This window comes from Adiantum capillus-veneris, chromosome 22 (genome assembly GCF_014529385.1).
Source record: "Adiantum capillus-veneris isolate H3 chromosome 22, ASM1452938v2, whole genome shotgun sequence".
In the NCBI taxonomy this organism is placed as follows: domain Eukaryota; kingdom Viridiplantae; phylum Streptophyta; class Polypodiopsida; order Polypodiales; family Pteridaceae; genus Adiantum; species Adiantum capillus-veneris.
Window position 1 is genome coordinate 139,631,370 of NC_140952.1, and position 22,725 is coordinate 139,654,094.

The 22,725-nt window shown below is 44.2% G+C and overlaps 1 protein-coding gene across 11 annotated transcripts in view; it reads right to left on the minus strand.

Moving 5' to 3' along the window:
- The window catches only part of CCDA (cytochrome c biogenesis protein family), a 115,683-nt gene that overhangs the window by 61,037 nt on the left and 31,921 nt on the right, over nt 1-22,725 (minus strand). For 8 of the 11 annotated variants that reach the window (XR_015185781.1, XR_015185779.1, XR_015185780.1 and 5 more), the window contains exon 3: nt 10,345-10,400. Coding sequence is in view for 7 of the 11 variants with exons in the window: in XM_086494801.1 (XP_086350927.1) it covers nt 10,345-10,400 (56 nt within the window). In the remaining 4 variants the exon portion in view is untranslated. Of the gene's footprint in view, nt 1-10,344; nt 10,435-22,725 lie in introns of those variants that run through there. The other 3 variants (XM_086494797.1, XM_086494799.1, XM_086494802.1) reach the window with 2 other exon arrangements.

The window sequence follows — 22,725 nt, forward strand, 5'->3', positions numbered from 1 at the left end:
CTCAGAGCATCTGCACGCAGAGTCTGAGAGTGAAACCCGAGCCACTCTCTTGTACTTTGAACTGATTAATACAAAAAGAAATACCGAAAGGGGCGCCAGTCTTTGGGGCCAATATCTCTAGGCACGGAACTCGGCCGGGCCAGTGCAAATCTATTGTGATCTGTGAATTGTTTGAAGTGGTTATTCGGTGCTGTCGTGATTGATTATTGACTTGGAGTGTCCAAGTCTGTTACAGACATCGCTTTCGCGGGAGGGCGTTACTAAGAGCACTCTAAGACTCGGAGAGCTGCCTCTTACTTTAAGGGGAATGCTCGAACTTGGTGGTCCACGCTTCTATTAAGCAAGACTGCGCCAGTTAAATGGCTGAAATTCAAGAGGCTTTTTATTTCTTCTTGGCTGACTCGAGAGTATGAACGTGATATACGAAATGCTTGGAACCATCTTCGGATGACCAAGAAGGATACAGTGGACGCTTATTGCGAGAGATTCTGGAGCTCTTTTCTACCCGCCTCTTCATTTAAGAAGATCTCGTTCAAGGAACAGATTGAGCGGTTTACCTTGGGTCTACTTACAGAGATCCGAGATCACTGCTTGGAACAGAAGTCAGCTTCTATTCAGGAGTTAATGAGTCATGCAAAACAGGGTTTTGCCATCCACTCTGGCAGTCTAACTTACCCCACCGATGAGATCATGACACAAAGAGCTGAACAGACTTCGACAAATGAAAGTGGAAAGAGAAAGAGCAACTCACAACAGAAAGATGCATGACCCAAGCTTACTCCTCAGGAGAGAGCTCGCTTCATCCGGGAGGGGAAGTGCTTTGGATGCGGGGAACCTGGACATATCTCCACGAAGTGCCCTGAAAAGGCACAGAAAGAACAGAACGATAAGGACGATGAAAGGCCTGAGAGTTCGAGAGCAGCTGAGGAACGTGGAAGAAAAGGCAGATAAAAAGCAAAACTGGTACCACATTGCATGGGGCCTGAACCGAATCAAATGAATGAAAGTACAAACTTTGCCGCTTTTGGTGCAAAGTGAAAGATCAGGAAGCTCTTTTGAAGGAGCCAAGGCCAACTTCTTTTCACTTGGAATTGGCGGCTCGATTTGAAATTACGCCCGATAGGCTGGGGCCACAAGCGGAGATAGTTCGAGTGGCACCCGGACGGGATGTTGCCATTACAGCAAGCATTGGCAAGCTTCATTTGCAATGACAAGGGTGTTTAGGGCACGAGGAGTTTTATGTATTTGCCTTGGAAGGTTGTGACGTTCTACTCAAAATCCCTTGGTATCACAACAACAACGCCGTGGTTGACTACCGGGCCGAGAAAGCGACTTTGACAAATGAAGGGCTCAGAGATTGTACTTGATGAGCTTCAGTTTCTTTACTCACTTTTTGAGAGAGCACTGAACGATGGATAAAGGTCGAATATGTTTTTGACTTGAACAAAAGAACGCCAATATTTTCTCCACACTCATGCCGATTGCTTTTCAGAGGGCCTGCCAGGCGAGTTACCACCCGCTCGTCCTGAGGATCATACTAATGATATGATACCAGGAAGCACACCACCGAACCGGCCACCTTACCTTTGTGAGCCGAGCACAAAATGAAGAGATTATGAACCAAGTGAAAGACCTCTTGGAAAAGGGTCTTGTCCAACCTAGTACTTCACCGTATTGCTCTCCAGTGTTGTTGGTTTTGAAGAAAGACGGATCTTGGAGAATGGGCATCGATTATAGAGCTCTCAACAAAATCACCATCAAGAACAGATTTCCGATTCCTATGATCGATGATATACTCGACAGATTACAGGGATCCTCGTGCTTTAGCAGGATTGATCTGAAGAGTGGATATCATCAAATGCGAATCGCGCCAGTGGGAGAGACGTCTAGAAGACAGCCTTTCGGACGACTTTTGAGTTATTTGAGTTTTTGGTGATGCCTTTTGGCTTAACCAATGCTCCTGTGACATTTAACTGAACGATGGAAAAGATTTTTTTTGTTTTTTCGAGAGTACAAGCTATTTGTTGGCACTTTCTTTGACAATATCATTGTTTTCTCCAAGAATGAGGCAGAACATAGAGATCATCTGCTTCAGGTCTTTCAGGCATTACGAGATCACAAGTTGGTGATTAATGCAAAGAAAAGTGAATTTTTCATACCAGAGATACACTTTTTGGGACACATTGTGTCAGCACAGCAGGAGTGCAAATGGATCCGGCCAAGATAGGGACTATCCGTGATTGGCCCGATTTGAAGAATGTCCATGAAGTTAGAAGCTTCTTGGGATTGTGTTCGTACTACAGGAGATTCATTCGAAAGTTTGCAGAGGTTGCTTCCCCTTTGCATATCTTGACACAGAAAGAGTCCCTTTCTCGTGGGGACCCACAGAGGTGACTGGCATCTATGAGATTCCTGAGTGGATCTAGATGCGATTGCTAACTGCATTGCCGATAAATCATGGTCTAACATCCGAATGAATGTTGAATGTGATTTGTCATGTGATGTCCTGTGATGTCTAGTGATGTCCTGTGATGTCGTGTGATGTGACTGTCGATTGGTACATGTGCTAGATGTATGTTCCTAGTGTGTAGGTACTAACAATCAGTGTCTGCTAAGACAGTTTACGGCTTTTGTCTGTTTTGCAGGCGTAATCGAGGGCGATTACAATGCTTTCAAGAGGGGGGTATGTCACAAATTGGTGACGTGGCTGGCTGCCCACTAGAATGGTGGCTGGCTGCAGTATAAGTCCTGGAAATTACGGGCAGAGTGACATGTAACACTATTGACGTGGCGTCCGTACTGACACGTGGCAGCTTCTACGGACCTTCCGCGATTTGCGGCGCATTTCACGGACAGGCAGCAGATTGCGGTAGCTTTTGGAGCTTTTGCTTTTGGGCTTGCTTTATTTTATTAAAGCCTAAGAAAGAGAAGAAAGAACTCCTTTTGCTTTATTTTGAAAGCTCAAGAGAGAGAGCTTGTGAGAGAAAGCTTACTGCTTTATTTTAAAAGCTTTTGATTTTCAGCTTTTGGGGCTCTGCTTTTGGCATCCCTTGTACCTTTAAATAAGCTGGCAGGGCTTCTCACAACTCAGAGCATCTGGACGCAAAGTCCGAGTGTGAGCGCCTGCCCGCACTCTTGTACTTTGAACTCAGATTAATACAAAAAGAAATACCGAAAGGGGCGTCAGTCTTTGGGGCCAATATCTCTAGGCACGGAACTCCGCCGGGCCAGTGTCGAATAAATTGTGAGCTGTGAACTGTTTTGAACTGGTTTTTTGGTGCTGTCGTGGTAGATTCTTGACTTGGAGTGACCAAGTCTATTACACTTGTGATAGAATCACGTTTCTTGGACGGTTTAAGAGATTCCATATGCTTGACTTCCCAAGTCAACATAATTAACAATGTAGAATTATAAATTTGTCTTACCGGATTAGCGACATGTTCGATTACCTCCCGTATTTGAGGTTGGACGATTTCACCTTCTTTCGGAGTCGATACCTCCGCTTGAGTTACGATTGGAGTAGATGATACCTTCTTTTGCACCTTCCTTGGAGATGGAACGACATGATCATTCTTCGAGCTTCGGGTCACTCGCTTCAGGGCCATCGTAACGAGGTAGAGAAGAGGGAAAGAGAGAAAGAGAACTCAAGAATCCGAAGGGCAACACGACGATGGTAGAGAAGACTTGGAGATGGAGATGGCTTGAAGGTAAGAGCTTGAGGGAGAGAGGTTGAGGGAGAGAAGGTAACTCCGACATCAAGGCAAGTTAGCTTCCGCTTCTGAGAGTGTGTCCTGTCGGAGGGACAGCCCTACTTAAGGACGCCACTATGGTACAGATCTCTCCTTTTGCAACAGTCCCTCCTGGGCTGACCAGCTATGACATTGACCTGTACCCATGATGTTCAGGCTGACACAGGTGAAAGCTAAGTGCCGTATGAGATTATCAGAGCTGAGATGAGTGCACTACCAATTGTAGTGGAGGCTCTTGCTAGATCAGTGTCTTTCATTCATAGCACATGGGAGCTCTCACGCGACAAATTTGCACTACTAGCGCTTGAGTCATGCGATAGTTTCCATACGTAGGCAAATCACTACTTTTACACACGGACTACTCGGGATGGCCCACCACAGGTTACCCACTCAAACCTGTATAATCATCAATTCATCGCCAAGGTTGGTTGGTTCAGTAGTATCTCTCTCTTTCTCTCTCTCGTGTATTCTCCCATTGGTCTACAATTTAGCATCATCGACATTGACATGGTATCAGAGCTTCATGCTCGATGATCGCAAGGGAGGGGAGCCGGCGCGAAGAAGAGGATTAGAGGTTGGTGATAGCTCTTGGAGTCTGAATTGCCTTCCAAAACGCTGGTGGTTTGCCCGCCAAGGAGGTCAATCCACTACTAGTTTTGTTGATAGAATTTTAAAACGCAGATTGCAAAGAGACTTTTGGGAGCTATTGTGTCATGCTCTTTTACGACGCTTATTGAAACGCAATTATGGGCAGTCTTTAATTCCTAGCGTTTTGAAACGCTTAGAGATGAGAGACCCTAAGAACAGTGTTTTAGGCAGCAAAGGCAACGCAGTAAGTGTTCTTGCGAAGCTTCTATAGCAAAGTGGCCTCCATTGGCAGCAACCTTGAATGACCAACACCAAATAAAGGCTATGGAAAGCGGATCAACCAGCACCTAGTTAGCGGCATGTGCTCGCCCAAAGTTCTCAAGGAAGACATCGCTTCGTTTGGCTCGGGATTGTGAAGTCAAATGCAACTGCATGAGCTCACTAGAGGACAAAGGCAAAGGCTAGCTTGACAAGGATAGTAGAAATAGTGCTCAGTTAGCTGCCTCAATAGCCACGAGATCCAAGAGGGGTTGTTATAAATGTGACAAGACGCTTTGTTTGGCTCGGGAAAGCGAAGCCAAAGGCAAACGCCATAACTCACAAGAGGACAAAGGAAAAGGCAAGCTAGACAGCCGTCCTTGTGTTGGAGTTCAAGTTATCTGTGTTTGAATCTGTGGGTCCAAGTTCAAGGCACATGCATCTGGCAAGGAACCAATCAGACGTATCTAAAACACTATGGATGAGTGCACCAATCCATTGTTGTTGGCCGGATTATGGACAGGATGTGTTTCAAAGTTCATTGTCTGGAAAATTTTGGACGTGAAATGTTCATAGTTCACGAATGGGGATTCTTGGACGTAGTGTGGTCTACAATTCAAATTTCTATAAGACAATCGATGCTCAAGATGGCATTCTTCTAAGGTAAAAAGTTGAGGGTAGCAAAACCGAGATATACCTAGTTGAAGGCCTCTTCTGGGGTATCCATGGTAGCTACTTCATCGACCTGATCTCACTATTTATGTCTATTATGAGCTGCAAAGAGGGTGTTAAAGTTATGGCATCTCAAGTCTGCCCAATGTGGTCCCAATATTTATTTTGGCTTTAGGTATTTATTTTACTTATTTGTCAAACTCTGGGTAGGGCAATTTGCTAAGGTGACTATATAAAGTACACCTAGCCCCCATTGTATAATCATCAGTTCATTGCCAAGGTTGGTTGGTTCAGTAGTCTCTCTCTCTCTCTCTCTCTCTCTCTCTCTCTCTCTCTCTCTCTCTCTCTCTCTCAGACTACAGGAGATGGGGGTGCCCATAGAGGTGATTTGGGGGATTATGGCTTTGTACAAATCAGTGTTGGGACATGTACGCACTCCGGAAGGGGTATCTGATTTAGTTCACTCTACTATTGGAGTGAAACAGGGCTGCCCATTGTCTCCTACTCTATTTGGTATGTATGTTGATGAGGTGTCTGATTACATTGACAGAGAGGGTGGCAGGGTGCCCAGCTGGCAGGGACGTGGATCCCATTGTTGCTATATGCTGATGATATTGTGATGATATCTGACTCACCAGAAGGTATGCAACGACATTTGGATGCACTACGCAGTTTTGCAGAGAATAGTGGATTGTGTGTAAACCTAGGTAAAACCAAGGTTATGGTGTTTAACACCACAACGCAATGGGTCAGGAGATCAATACCTACTTTCAAATATGGTCAGGAGATTGTGGAGTATACAGATGCATACACTTACCTGGGGGTAGTCTTTATTGGGCCGAGATTTTCTTTGAGAAGAGCAACAGAAACTAGACTAACTAGAGCTGGTGCGGCTCTGGGAGGAATGGAGAGGATGTGTTCGCAGGTTCAGTTCCAGGAACCTAGGACAAAGTTATGGCTCTTTGATACTTTGGTTGCCTCTACTATGTTATATGGAGTGCAGGTTTGGGGACCTTCTGTAGGCCAGGATGGTTGGAGGCGTATGGAGAAACCCCTGGTATCTATGATGATATGATCTCTCAGTTGATTAGAGCCAAGGCTTCCGTACCGCATGATATTATTCGAGCGGAATTAGCTGCCCCCCCATGGAGATTGAGTCGCTTCCTAGATCAGTCTCCTTTGTACACAGTCTGTGGGATACTACCAGAGACAGATATGCCAGGGTGGCTCTAGAGTCCTCCAGACAATTAGCTCTTAATGGGGATACATCATGTTGGTATGCACAGATGGCATCATGGTTTCAGACACATGGTTTCACCATGGACAGGTTGCCTCCTTTTCAATACTCTTTACAGTCACCCTTGAGGTCTCTGACGCGGGTAGAGATTAATAGACTCATTCCTCAGGATCTGATCCAGCTGGACACGAGGAGGACATGGATAGAGCCGATACAAGAGTTGGGCACAAAGATGGCTTTCTATAGAGAGCATCTTCTCCACCACACGGGGGATGGGTTTGTGATTCGACCTAGCTATATGGACACGCATCTTTCTCATGTTTGCGTTGTGCCATTGGCCAGATACGCACGTCCTCACATCAGCTCGAGATTGAGACTGGCAGATACAGAGGGACACCAGCAGATAGCAGGATATGCCGCTTATGCCATCTAGAGCGAGAGACAGAGGTACATTACATATGTCATTGTACAGTGTACTATGAGATACGAGGCCGTTTTCATTGTCTATTCAGAGAAGGTTTTGGGCCTCTATCAAGGGTCACAAGTTATGAGGATCAGAGATGTCTTGGGCTATATCTACTTGAGTTACACAGGCATAGAGAAACTTAATGAGGAGAGCTGAAGAGAGACAACCCCAGAGACAAATCAGAGATTTCTTTACACTAGATATTGTACACCCAGAAGAACAGACAGAGGAGCAGCCAACAGTGGAGAGGTCTACCCGCACTACTGGCATTCTCATAGACCGAGCATTGGAGCTAGGGAGATCTAGACGACCCCGATGGAGAAGAGGAGCTACGCAATTTCGAAGGAAGTTACAACAAAGGATTCGAGCCATACTTTTTCGTCGTCCAGAGTGCAGATGAAGATGGATCTCTACTTCCCTCCCATATTGTCTGCACATTGTACTGCTTAGTTCACACATTTTACGCCTTTCACCTTTCACACCTATCAGCTTAGTTTAGGATTCCGCAGTATTTATATTTTTTTATCCTAGTTTAATTTATTTTGTTAATCTGACTTTGTATCAGATACACCGCATTGTAACTTTCTGGTCTCATAGGTCACTTTGGCCTTTTGAAGACGTTTATATAACATTTCATTTCATCTCTCTCTCTCTCTCTCTCTCTCTCTCTCTCTCTCTCTCTCTCTCTCTCTCTCTCGTGTATTCTCCCCATTGCTCTACGTTTTCGCATTGTCGATTTTGATAGTATTATGTAAGCTGATGATGATGATGATGATGTAGGGTAGGCTTAGATACCTACCCACTCTAGGTACCCCATTTATTTTTATTTTTATGTTCCCAAGACATTGTACTAGAGCCACACTTGGATGTAACCTTTTGGTCTCAGGGGTCATTTGAAGACATTAATATAACGCTTTTCTTTTCAGTTCTTTGTACTTTTTGTACCCAGACCTGGTATTAGATTCACCACATGTAACCTTTTGGTCTCATAGGTCATTTTGGCCTTTTGAAGACATTAATATTACATTTCATTTCTCTCTCTCTCTCTCTCTCTCTCTCTCTCTCTCTCTCTCTCTCTCTCTCTCTCTCTCTCTCTCTCTCTCTCTCTCTCACACACACACACACACACACATGTCCTTTCTCTCTTTCTACCTCAATGATATCTCTCCTCTACAGTTGCCTTATATATGTATGGGGCAGGTGTTCTCAAGTATCGGAGGATCCTATTGGAGTCCAGCCAGATCAGAGTCGAGGTGTACACCGGATTAGAGGCCAGTCCATGTCTTCATCACATCTTCCACTTCCTATTCCAACATGAAGCACCACAATGGCCTACATCTCACTAATGCTTGGCTCGTTTGGTCCCAAGCCATTGAGACTACACAACCGACGGCAAAGCATCAATATCTGGCAGCAAGGGCCATAGAAGTGTCCCAAAGCCTGAACAGTCCGAAACCATGCAGAACAATAAAGAAAGAGAGCGAGGTAAGACTTTAGCATCAATCTCATTGTGCCATTCTCTGATGGTCCTTGGATACTCCCTTGATGTGTCAACAAAAAGAATGAGTGGTAGGTAGAACTAACCCTCACTATCAAGCCACTATACAACGCCAATGGATTGTGGAAAGTGAGAAGGGAAGATAGTGGGTGGTACTTCCCCTAACGAAAAGAGCAATGCATGAGTTGTGTGCTGATAAAAAAAGGCTATAAATGACTGCTATGAGGATGATTTGATTTTTGCAGGTAACCATGAGGTTGTAGTGGATCATGTAAGGACTACTTTAAGGTTAGAATTGGACATGAAAGACTTGGATGAGCTGCAATACTTAACTGGGCCTTGAAATTTTGCGCATTGAAGAGCGCATATGGCTGTCACAATTGTAAGCATATTTCTATGCCCTTACTTCAGAATTTGAAGATTAGAGTTGATGCAAGTGAAGTCCTTGAGAATGCCAGAATGAATAGGAAGACCGTGGGTAGCTTAATCCACTTGTCTATCTCACAACCAGGTCAAAGTTACACAATTGAATTGGAGATTCCATTTTTGCAGCTTCCAAGGAAGCCACGCTTGAATGAGTGAGTGCACATTGCGCTAACAACTAACCTTGAGGGAATTTTTTGATAACAGGAATTTATTTAAGTATCTGCAGTTGATGATCAAACAAAATATAACAACAAAAACTAGTTCTCCTCCATTGGATTTGAGATTTTTTGGCAAGGGAGGTGAGATTGTTTCGAATACAGTTTTAGACAATCGTCAAAAACATAGGAAGGATGTATGTTCCTCGACCTGGTTGTCTGGAAAGACAACGTTTGCTTAGTCTAGCCCTTTCCCTCACTTCCTGCCAGGGAAACACATGGCCAGGGCTTTGCCTCCTGATGACTCAAGGGGGCTGCTCTCAAGAAAGCTGAATGCACAGAGTTTCTTGGACAACTCGTATCAATGAAGACAAAATCATTTCAGAAATTTTAATCATTCTCAACTGACCTGAGTTGGTTTACCAAGAAAAATAACCTAGTGCTAGGCTTCAACAACAGATCTCTGGGGAGAGGGGTGTGGATTAACACAGAGATATAATAAAACACCTTTTACAAACAATTCTCAAACATGACTTTGCCCTTGCATGCACAGGAGGGAATTTTTTTGGTAGGTAAAAGCCCCCTGTCAGAGGATTTCAAACTATATTCGACAAGTCCCTTCATATTCAATATCTGTGCTAATACACGAACATTGTACAATTGGGAGAAGAGGCAGCCGACCATAGGGGAGTCGCCAATCCTTTGAATCTCATTCTATTTGATTCCTTCAAGTTAGCTAATGAAGCACCCAAAGCACTACAATTGGAAGGAAAGGTAGCGCACGGGTGCTCATGAAGCACCTAAATACTGTACAGTTGGGAGCAGAGGCAGTGAAAAATGGTTACTCTTGGTCTGTTAAATCTTGAAACAATGAATTCCTTTGAGTCAGGTTTACATCACTGCAGACTCGGTGTGGCAACTGCCCAAGCTCAATATATATAATTTTATTTATTTACATATATTTTTATTTTATTTAAAAAAATTATTTTTTTACTTTTTTTATTTTTTTTATTTTTTTATCCCTCCTTTCTAGTGTTGCTACAAGACACAACCAAAATGGCTCTATTGGAAACTTGGATAATGCTGAAAATTGCACTTTCTCCTTTTCCTTCCTCAAAATGTCTTGCTTTCAACACACATAAGCAGATGTCTTTTCTGAACTGAAAGCACCATGAAATACTAGAAAGTCATTTGTTCAGCCTAACTCTATCATTTCTTTATTAATTCATTAAAATAATGTCAAGCAATTCCTTTTCAACTAAACAAGTTCCACAAATAAATCCAAAAACGCATACCATCTTTCCATTATCCAGTAAACTAGCTGCCGCGGCAAATGAATCCTTGCATCCTGCTATTCTATGCCCATACATCTCAAAAGTTCCCAATCTCTCTCTCTCTCTCTCTCTCTCTCTCTCATACACACACACACACACACACACACACGGTTCCTAGACAGCCACCACTTCGAGACCCCCTAGAGCCATGCCCACATACTTTTGCTTTCTTTACTACAGAGATGGTAAGGAAAGCCATTGACAAAATGAGGATTGGGAGAACTTATGATCATGAGGGCTTAGTAGCAAAGCATTTTATACATGCCAGGGATATGCTTGCAGAGCTGCTAATAGTGATGTTCAACCGTGCAATGTGTGAGGGTCTACCTGAAAAACTTGGAGCTTGTCTACTATAGTGCCTATCTTCAAGGCAAGGGACCATACAGAGCCTGGGAACTATCGTACTATTATGATTGGGCACACGTTGGTTCGGTTGCATGCATCCATTCTTGAGAAGCAGTTGAGCAGATGGTCAGAGAGAGCCCGCATGCGAGTAGTGGGATACGCAGGTTCTAGGCGGGGGTTTTCTACTCTTGATCACATTTTGACACTTAGATCACATGGTAGATCACATGGGAGGAGGATTTATTTTATCTTTGTGGATTTTCACAAAGCATTTGACACAATGCCTAGAGACACGTTGATGCGCAGATTACAGGAGATGGGGGTACCCACAGAGCTGATTTGGGGGATTATGGCACTCTACAGGTCAGTGAGAAGACACGAAGAGGTATCTGATGTAATTCACTCCGCTATTGGGGTGAAGCAGGGATGCCTGCTATCTCCGATGCTCTTTGGCATGTATGTGGATGAGGTTTCTAATTACATTGAGAGGGGAGGTGATAGAGGAGCTCAATTGGCTGGGATATGGATTCCGTTGTAATATGCTGATTTCACTCCACTATTGGGGTGAAGCAGGGATGCCTGCTATCTCCGACGCTCTTTGGCATGTATGTGGATGATTACATTGAGAGGGGAGGTGATAGAGGAGCTCAATTGGCTGGGATGTGGATTCCGTTGTTATATGCTGATGACATTGTGCTGATTTCTAATTTCCAGAGGGGTCGCAGCATCACTTAGATGCTTTACATGTGTTTACCCACGATAGTGGATTGTCTCTCCACCTTGGTAAAACCAAGGTTACGGTATTTAATACCACGCCACAGTGGGTTTGGAGATCAGCACCCATATTTTCTTATGGCCAGGAGTCAGTGGAGTATACAGATGCATACACTTACCTTGGGATAGTCTTCAATGGGCCAGTGTTTTCGTTGAGGAGAGCAGTTGAGACTATATTGACCAGATCTTATGCTCCCCTAGGCATATTAGAGCGGGTGTGTTCGCACGTTCAGTTCCAAGAACCTTGAACAAAGCTGTAAATCTTTAATACTTTAGTGACATCACGTATGCTTTATGGAGTCCAGATATGGGAACCTTCAGTGGACCACCACAGCAAACCTGGTAGCACTGATGGGTGGAAATGTATGGAGAGGCCTTTGGTTTCTCTGATCTCTCGGATGATTAGAACTAAGGCTTAACTACCACATGAGATTATCAAAGTAGAGCTGGAAACATCTCCACTCGTGGTTGAGGCACTCCCCAAATCAGTCTCCATTATGCACAATTGATGGGACCTCCCCAGCCACATATGTTCACTTAACTCTCGAGTCTTCCCAACAGCTAGCACTGCAGGGGCATACTACTTGCTGGTATGGACAGATGACATGATGGTTTCAGTTACACGATTTCAGTATGGATAGATTGCCTCCTTTCTAGTACTTTTTGGAAGCACCATTGGCAGCGGAAAAACACCTGGAAATAACAACAAAACCAAATTATAGGGGAAAACCACCACTGATGCAGAGATACCAAAGATGGCTTGTTTTTTCTACAAACTCTCTTCTCTTTTACAATCAGCCTTGACTCCCAACTCTTATTTATCACCCACTGCAAAAGTCCACCAAAGAGTCTCCAATTTTAGATTCCGAATCTCCAAGGTCTAAAATGGGCAATTCAACAAAAAGGATGACCACACCGATCATTTTGCATCAAAAAGACTCTGGGAGAGAGATAACCTCAAGCCATCCCTCGCAGCAATCAACAAGGGTATGATGCTCTTCAACCTACAAAAACATCAGCAAGTAGGGCAAAGCCAAAGATGGGGCTAAAATCCCGCCCACCAACCCTCCGACACCACAACCACCACTCTTACGTTTCAGTTCAACACAGCTCCATTAGGAGAGGTCCCCACACACACTCGGTATACCTTCGTGAGGGAGACGGATTCTGTGTATATGGATGAGATATACAGGCAGCTATGCACTCAGGAGCCGGGACAGCCACTAGATGAACTCACTCCGATATTGACAGAGACGCTCCATGATGCAGCATCAGAGGCATACCCCCACAGCCAGCCTACACGGAGATGATCTGAGAGCATGCCCCAGAACATCTGGTATGATGAGGAGTGTAGAGAGACGAGGATGAAATTACAAAGGGAAGTGATCATGGGCATTACCACACATAGACAGTCACGGATTATCTTTCGCCGCCTAGTGCGACCAAAGAAAAGGGCTTATCTATCCCAGCTAGAGCGGGATCTGTATCATCTATTTATGAGTCAAGACTCAAGCGAAGCATGGAGACTATTCCATGAGCGTTCACCACCACCAGCCGTCACCTCCACAGAGACATGGGGGGAATATGCCACATCTCTCTACATAGCATCAAGGCAACCACCTTTGCCGGACCCACTAAAGACATGTACTTTCTTTACTGCCGAGAGGGTAAGGAAAGCCATTGACACGATGAAGACAGGGAGAGCACATGATCATGATGGTGCGGTAGCAGAGCACTTCATCCATGCCAGAGATATGCTTGCAGAGCTTCTTGCTATGATGTTTAATCGAGCCATGTATGAAGGCTTTCCTGTGACTTGGAGTATGTCTACGATTGTGCCTATTTTCAAGTCAGGATATCCCATGATTCCCGGGAATTATCGCACCATCATGGTTGGTCACTGAAACCGGCTTGTTCAATCCAAAAAGGGCGGTAGACTTTAGACTTAAATTTTATTTGCTTTCACCCATTTAATTTGTCGCCCACTTTACCTGTACTTTCAAGACACAACAAAGGGGAAAGGGATACAGGCTGCTAGCTTGCACCTGTATGAGAAGACCGACACCAGATTGGCCCCTAAATTAGGCGCCCCTTTCGGTATTTCTTTATTCTTCAACAGAGGGAATAAAAATTGTGGTTCCCTACAAGCTGCCCCGCACAACCTTGGCTGAATTTCTGTTCTGGCCCGATTTCGGCAACATAACTGTACTAGGACCCTTCACAGTCAGTATTCCCACACATTAGATGACTTTCCCGACGCATACGGACACTTTGCAAAACCTGGCAAGAATCTGCAGCACGCTGAATTCTCTGTTTTCTGCCCCGAAAATGTGCCAGATCACTTGTACAGCGGTCCCTCGCGTCCCCGAACCTCCTGGGGGTATTAGGGTCGGTTTAGGGCCAAAACCCTAAACCTGCAAAAATACACAGCAGGCTGTAATTCACTGTTTCGGGCTCCGTTTTGCGTGCCGGTCGCATCCGTAGCAAGTCCTCGAGCTCCCGCACCTATAGGGCTACTTGCCCTTTGAATCGGACGAGATTTTGCACGTGGAACCTCTCCGAATCACCTGTACCTGCAGGGGATTAGCCGCTAGCTAATCCAGTACCTGTGCAAGAGGCTCTTGCCTCGGCAATCGCGCGTGAACCCACACAACTGTACATTGGTCAATTGAAAAGCCCACTAGAGGGGCATAACATACTGCCATAGGGGAGAGAGAGGGCAGTGCGTAGCGTGCAAGGCATCACTCCTGGCACCGTACTGTACATAAGAGGTAAGTAAGCACTCCATTGAAGCTCTCAACCTGTGACAGAGAGAAAATGAGCCCCTCTCCTCTCTAAAATCAGCGCCCCCTCTTCATGCATGAGGAAAGTGCACAGAAATGTGCCACTTGGCACATTTACATGCCATTTCCCGTTTCGGGGTTGCCGCCTAAAAATCTCCCGACCGGTTGCCCAGTTGACTTCACTGCAGAGTAATAAAATGTTCCCCTTGTCATTCCGGAGGTAATGACGCAAACACATTTTCAGGTCCCAAAATAGCAATTCCCTAAATTTTAGGAGATGCTGCCATTGTATCTCTCTAGGTCATCCGACCCTCTTTGTACACTGCAGCCACACCAAGAACTGAAATGTAGCCTCTGTAGCAAAGGATTCCACTTTGGCTAGTCAATGACCCCACTTTGGCTAACCATAGTCCTTGTCCAACCTTAGTGCTCTCTTGCCCTCAGGCCTGGACTCCCTCTGAACAGTTCCACACTAGCTATGCAATGCAGGGCAGTTAGATTTCTCGAGGGGTGTTTCCAAAAAGTGAGTAAATAAATAATAAGAAAGAAATCAACAAAAAGGATAGATAGTAGTCACACGCTGGTGACATACCCCCCTCTTGAAATCTCAAACGTCCTCGTTTGCATCTATGTCGTACATGCTCAAAGTCAACACTGGTGTATTCAACACTTGTCGACACATGTACGACACATACATGCTCATTGTCAACCCTAGTGTATTCAACACCTCGTCGACACATGTATTGCCTGCGTGTGAGCCCTGTCCCAATGACATAGTGGTAGCTTCGTACTCTGCCATTGCTTTGAGTCATTAACTTTCCAATGACAAAATGGTAGTTACGCATTTTGCCACTGTCTTTTAGTACACGTTGGATCCAGTAACACTTTCGAGCATACCCAAACCGACAGTTTAAGAATGCAGTTACACATGTACCCTTTAATAGAAGCAATTACTGTATCCTTGACAAACTGACAAGAAATACTCACTTCTATAGCACTAACCACACTTTTAGACATTCTATAAGAGCAATTGCCAAATTGACAATCTGTACAGTTCTAACATTCATGTAACATGTACTTGATTTGAGCTCACTTTAAATACCATGTACATCATTTGTTTCAGAAGCTATTGTCACACTGACATCCATGTAGCTTTGAAACTCAAGGGGTCAAGGTAGGTTGCAAATCGAAGGCTTCAAGGTAAAGTGATAACACAGTTGGTGACTCTGCAAGTTCACCTTCTTCCATCCACTTAGCATCCATTGGTGGATAGTTTCTGAACTTCACCAAGTAACGCCTAGCAACCTTGCCTTTCACTTTTCTTTCTTTATGTGCCAAAATCTGTTCCGGGACCAAGATCTCGTCAAGTTCCTCGACTTCCGGCTGATCTTAAGCTGGCATATCTTCTGGCACATCACCCACATAGGGTCTGAGAAGACTCACATGAAACGCATTGTGAATCTTCCAACTGTCAGGCAATTTCAGCCTATATGCAACATCATTGATTATGTCGCATACTTGAAAAGGCCCATAGTAACGCATGCTGAGCTTTGGAAACAGTCTTTCCTTGCCCTTCATCTTCTTTAACCTTGCCTTTTCAAAGCGTAGAAGCACCCAATCACCAAGTGAAAATACCACTTCACGACGGTGACGATCAGCTGCTTTCTTTTGCTTTGCCTGAGTCTTTTCTAAGGCCACTTTGACCTTCTTGTACATTTCATCCATGTCCAAAACATACTTATATGCTTCAAATATCTTATCCTTTGTATGCAGTATGGGAGGAACTTTCTTGCCACCTTCAACTATCTCAAAAGGTGCCTTGCCAGTTGATGAATGCATTGTATTATTGTATGCATACTCCACCAATGGCAAATACTGCTCCCACTTTCCTTTATGCTCTGACACATAGCATTTCAGCAGGTCTAGGACAGTAGAATTTGCCTCTTCTGACAGCCCATTTGTTTGAGGATGAAATGACGAAGAGAATTTGAGCGTGGTACCCATATTCTCAAACAAGCCTCTCCAGAACAAACTTGTCATGCATGGATCACGGTCGCTAACAATCGACTGTGGCATGCCATGATACTTGAAAATATTGCTCATAAACAAGCGTGCCATCTGATCTGGCTTTATCTTCTTCCTGACAGGAATAAAATGAGCCTGCTTGCTGAATGTGCAAATGATGGTCCAAATACCATCGTTTCCTGTCTGCGTTCTCGGAAGATCAAAGATAAAATCCATAGCAATACTTTCCCATGGTTTATCTCGAATAGGTAGTGGTTGCAATAACCCTGGTGCCTTTTGCCTGTCAAACTTGACCTTCTGGCATATTAGGCATTCTCACACAAAGGCATCCACATCTCTTCTCAATGTAGGCCAGTAGAAGAATGTCTCAACCGCTTTATCTGTAGCATCGATACCACGATGCCCTGCATACGGTGGGATATGACTCTCTTCCATAACTTTGCGTCACAATGGCTTTGTGACACAATCTGCCATGCATCATCATGAACCCATCTTTGAGAAGATAGTGTTCATGACGTTGTCCATCCATTAGCTGCTCAAAGACCCTTGCAAAATCTTCATCATTTGCATACTGTTCCCTCATATCATCAAGTTCATGATGATAAGGAATTGACACAGCTGAAATTTGTGGCTTTCTTGACAAGGCATCAGCCACAACGTTCTTCTTGCCTTCCACATGCACAATCTGAAAATGGAACATGGACAAGATATTTGCCCATCGCATATGCTTCTCAGATAACTTTGCCTGTGTTAAGAAGTATCGCAAGGTCTGGGGATCCGTTTGGACAACGAAATTTGCACCTAGCAGGTAGTGTTTCCAACTTAAGAGCGCATGAATGACGGCCTGCAGTTCTTTTTCATAGACTTGCATAGTCTTTTCTGGCCCTTGCAAGATTCTACTCTCATAGGCTGCTACCCTGCCATCTTGCATTAGCACTGCACCAATGCTACTACCACAGGCGTCACACTGGACCACAAATGACTTCCTAAGATCTGGCAACACAATGACTGGATCTGAAGTTCCTTCTTTTAAGAGATTAAAAGCTGAGATCTCTTTCTGTGTCCATCTAAAGGTGTCTGCCTTCTTTTGAAGAGCATGTAAAGGTGAAGCAATCTCAGCGAAATTTCGGATAAACCTTCTATAATAGGAGCATAGTCCCAAGAAGCTTCGGACATCATGCACCGTCTTCAAATCTGGCCAAGACTTGATCGCTTCAACTTTTGCAGGATCCATTATGACACCATCCTTTGAGACAATGTGTCCCAGAAAGTGAATCTCTTCCAGGAAAAATTCACTTTTCTTTACATTGATGAGCAACCTATGGCAGCAAAGTTCAGCATTCACATCGGCTGCACCTTATAGAGGACATACTATCAATTAGTTTAAACATGGACATGAACTGATTTTACACGTGCTTTATTATGCGGAACGAGTGATTCAAGCCTCACGTGTACGAGTCAAACGGCATGATACATTGGATTATGAAACGATATGATTCTCGATGCAGATGCAGAGATTATTATTGATGAAGAAGTTTTTCCAAGTGATACTTCGTTACCAGACAAAGATAAGGACATGGTTGCAGATCTTGCCTCTGATGATGACTATGCTCTCTTTGATTCTTTACTGGACGATGATATTCCAATTGCAAGTCATGAAGTGGCAGTTTCTGAAGATAACTCTGAAGGATTCTGGGATTCAATATTGGACGATGATTACACTCTCAAGCCAAAATCCTCTCGAGTGATTACTAAAGTTGAAGTTATCCCATTTAAAGAGTACCTTGAGAAGATTTCCTCTTCACCAAATGTGTCGCAGTTATCGGAAGATCTTAAACCAGAAAACTTACGTCGCATGAAGGATTTTGAAAATCAATCTCTTGTTGCAGTCAACCTGATTAAACCAGATTTTTCTCAAAAAAATTTGAACAATGCAATGACATGGGATTTAGCAATCAAAGCAAAAAGGTTTCGCAAGAAGCAAAGGTTCAAGACAAAGGTTTCCGATAACTCAAAGATCGAAAATTTTCTTTTCAAGAGTTCTATCAACATCAAAAGTTATTTCTTTGACATGGTCTCTTATTTTAAATGGGAGGGAATGTCACGATTGTGACTATGTTGCAATATTACATACACTCCTAGTTGCAGATACGCAAAGTACCGTGACAAGGAGAACGCCTACGCTTGGATGGTCACGACCCTTCGCTCAAGAGACATGCCTCTTCGCCAAAAGCCACACTCCTTCGACGACTGGTCACACCCCTTCGCTCTACGGTTGCGACTCTTCGTCCAATGGTTGCAGCTCTTCGCCAAAAGGATGTGTCTTTACGTCTAAAGTTCCGTCTCTTTAGCATGAGACGTGTCTTCATTTGTGTCTTTTCTACTTCTATATAAGGAGCCCTTGTATCACACATTCAATCAATCAACACAGAGTCTTATGAGTCGTGTTTTTGAGTACAATTCAAGTTTCTTAAGTCTTAATCATGAGTTTACGTAATTAATGAAGCATTAGCAACTAGAATCCTTATAATTTGAGTACTTGCTTAGTGTATGCTTTAGCAATTCAAAACCTTAGTTGCTACTCCTCTTAGCTTTTGAAAATTGGCATTTTAAGTATCTACACCCACAGCTCGAATTGGTTAATTATAGAGAGTAGTGGAGTGGGTCTAATATTGCAGAGTTGCCGAGGGATAGCTCCTTTCAAACTTCTTATGGCTCAATAAAGCCGTAGGCAAGTCTTAAAAAACTCCATTATTAAGACCAAAGCTCCCTAAGTGTGCACTATATTCCTCATAGTGGGCTCAACAAAACCGATAATAGATCTCGGTCCCACTTACCCTAATATAATTAATAAAATCAACCATTTATAAGCTACTTAAGGACCTCTCTTCTTAAGCAAGAAAAGAGAAACCAAATGCTCTGATACCAATGTAATGGAAATGGCCTATGAACTTTGAGAGTAGCGGAATTAGGAAATTAGATAAAGCACTTTTGTGAGATTATTTTGTGAGCATAGAGAGGAACTTAATTGATGGTAGCAACATAAACATGGTACTTAGTTAACTTGGCATGAACAATACTTTTACAAGAGACAAAGTTTAGAGAATATGACAACAGTTGAGGACCGGATTTATGTGGAGTTGGTCGCCCCTCCAATAGGCATTTGTATTATAGTTTCTCCCATCAAGAGAGACTTACTGCAATACAATCTTTGTGTTCCTTGTGACCTAGGTGATGCAATGAAGATGGAAAGCTTCATGCATCACGAGCATAACATAAACTTTGTAGAAAGCATTAACTATTCGAAGCCTCAGTCCCAAGGCCTCAAACACCTTCGAAGGTGGAGAGAGCTAGCGGGGAATGAGGGTAGGAAAGAGGAAGAAGAAACATTTCATAGGAGAAAGAATTAGTTCCTCACTTATCATCACTCTTCTTGCTAGCATACATAATGTAATGAAGATGGAGAAGATGCAAGCTTAAGCTTTGAAGCATAGCTCTTGGTTGGATTTACATTCCATAGCCCAAAGTGTTGGTGTAGGCTCTCAACTTCTCTACTAGCATGGAGAAGGAGATGGAGCTCTTGCACTTTGCACTACACACAATGTGTGTCGGAAAGTATACCCCCCAAGCATGTCCCTAGCTTCCTTGGTCGACCCCCTCTTGTAGCTCAAGCTTGAAGCTCATTGGACCCCTGCAAGACTGGCCAATCACATGCAGGATGCATTACAAGCAACAAGGGTAGTCTTGGGACAAGTGTCCCCCTTTCCCCTTTGAGACTTGATAAATGCAAAAACAATTAATTAAATCTACTAAATTATCATTGGACCCCTTGGGAGGCCAACCAATAGGCTTTAGGCACACCATGAGGGCAACATGAGGAGGAACTTGACAAGTGTCCTATATGCTTTCTTTGTACCAAGCTTGCCTTGTGTGAGTGTGTGTTTTCTCTCTCGTCCCCCTAGCTTTAGGGCTCGCCCCTTCTCTTGTAGGGATGGGATTTGACTTTTGCACACCTTACCCTCAAGCACCTTAGTCAGCAAGCATGGCAAAGCACCTCAAGCTTGGGTAGTGTTCTCACAAGCACCTCAAGCTCCCTAGTCGGCAAGCACGACAAGCACCTCAAGAACCTTAGTCATCAAGCACGACAAGCACCTCAAGCACCTTAGTCATCAAGCACAACAAGCACCTCAAGCTTGGGCCAGGTTCCCACCTCAAGCTCAACCCTAACTTACCTAAGGTCATCGGACTTTTAACACTAACCTTTGGAGGTCTTCAATGAAGCTAACCATAAGGTCTTTTAAGCTCCATTGGTTAGCCTTGCTCTTTGACATACCATCTCTCATTTAGACCCCTTACCATTAGCCCCATGTTGAGATAGATTTGTAAGCACATGTCTATATTCTAACCCTTGTTCTCGTTTATTCTCCCACATTAAATGATCAGTTTAATATGAGAAAATCATTTGGGTTGGTTAGATATTAGATTTTATGACACCGGTCAACTAAAAACTACCCCAGGTTAGGTATATGCATCTGTGTACTCCACAGTCTCCAGGCCATATGTAAATGTGTTGACCTCCTGACCCACTGTGATGTGGTGTTAAACACCATAACCTTGGTTTTCCCAAGGTTGACAAACAATCCATTGTCACAAGCAAATGTATACAAAGCATCTAAATGACGTTGCATCCCCTTTGGAGAGTCAGAAATCAACATAATATCATCAGCATATAGTAACAACGGAATCCATGTCCCTGCTAGTTGAGCCCCTCTGTCTCCCTGACGCTCTACATAGTCTGAAAACTCATCCACATACATGCCAAAAAGAGTCGGAAGCAAATGTATACAAAGCATCTAAATGACGTTGCATCCCCTTTGGAGAGTCAGAAATCAACATAATATCATCAGCATATAGTAACAACGGAATCCATGTCCCTGCTAGTTGAGCCCCTCTGTCTCCCTGACGCTCTACATAGTCTGAAAACTCATCCACATACATGCCAAAAAGAGTCGGAGATAGGGGGCATCCCTGCTTCACTCCAATAGTGAAGTGGACCATGTTCGACCTTCCCTCAGTAATGCGTACCCGCCCCATCACTATCCTGTATAAAGCCAAAATACCCCATATCAGCTCTATAGGCACACCCATGTCTTGTAGTCTGGCTTTCGGTATTGTGTCAAAAGCTTTGCGGAAATCCACAAAGCTACAATATATCCTCTTGCCATGGTGTCTACCCTCCTCAATAATAGCTCTGAGTGTCAGAATCTGGTCAAGAGTGGAGAAACCTCTCCTGAATCCTGCCTGCCCTCGTGCTCGTATGCACTCTCGCTCTGCCCATCTACTCAGCTCCTGCTCAAGAACGGATGCATACAACATAGCCAATGAGTGACTGTCACCAGCGTGTGACTACTATCTATCCTTTTTGTTGATTTCTTTCTTATTATTTATTTACTTTCACTTTTTGGAAACACCCCTCGAGAAATCTAACTGCCCTGCATTGCATAGCTAGTGTGGAACTGTTCAGAGGGAGTCCAGGCTTGAGGGCAAGAGAGCACTAAGGTTAAACAAGGACTATGGTTAGCCAAAGTGGGGTCATTGACTAGCCAAAGTGGAATCCTTTGCTACAGAGGCTACATTTCCGTTCTTGGTGTGGCTGCAGTGTACAAAGAGGGTCGGATGACCTAGAAAGATACAATGGCTGCATCTCCTAAAATTTAGGGAATTGCTATTTTGGGGCCTGAAAATGTGTTCGTGTCATTACCTCCGGAATGACAAGGGGAACATTTTATTACTCTGCAGTGAAGTCAACTGGGCAACCGGTCGGGAGATTTTTAGGCGGCAACCCCGAAACGGGAAATGGCCTGTAAATGTGCCAAGTGGCACATTTCTGTGCACTTTCCTCATGCATGAAGAGGGGGCGCTGATTTTAGAGAGGAGAGGGGCTCATTTTCTCTCTGTCACAGGTTGAGAGCTTCAATGGAGTGCTTACTTACCTCTTATGTACAATACGGTGCCACGAGTAATGCCCTGCACGCTACGCACTGCCCTCTCTCTCCCCTATGGCAGTATGTTATGCCCCTCTAGTGGGCTTTTCAATTGACCAATGTACAGTTGTGTGGGTTCATGCGCGATTGCTGAGGCAAGAGCCTCTTGCACAGGTACTGGATTAGCTAGCGGCTAATCCCCTGCAGGTACAGGTGATTCGGAGAGGTTCCACGTGCAAAATCTCGTCCGATTCAAAGGGCAAGTAGCCCTATAGGTGCGGGAGCTCGAGGACTTGCTACGGATGCGACCGGCACGCAAAACGGAGCCCGAAACAGTGAATTACAGCCTGCTGTGTATTTTTGCAGGTTTAGGGTTTTGGCCCTAAACCGACCCTAATACCCCCAGGAGGTTCGAGGACGCGAGGGGACCG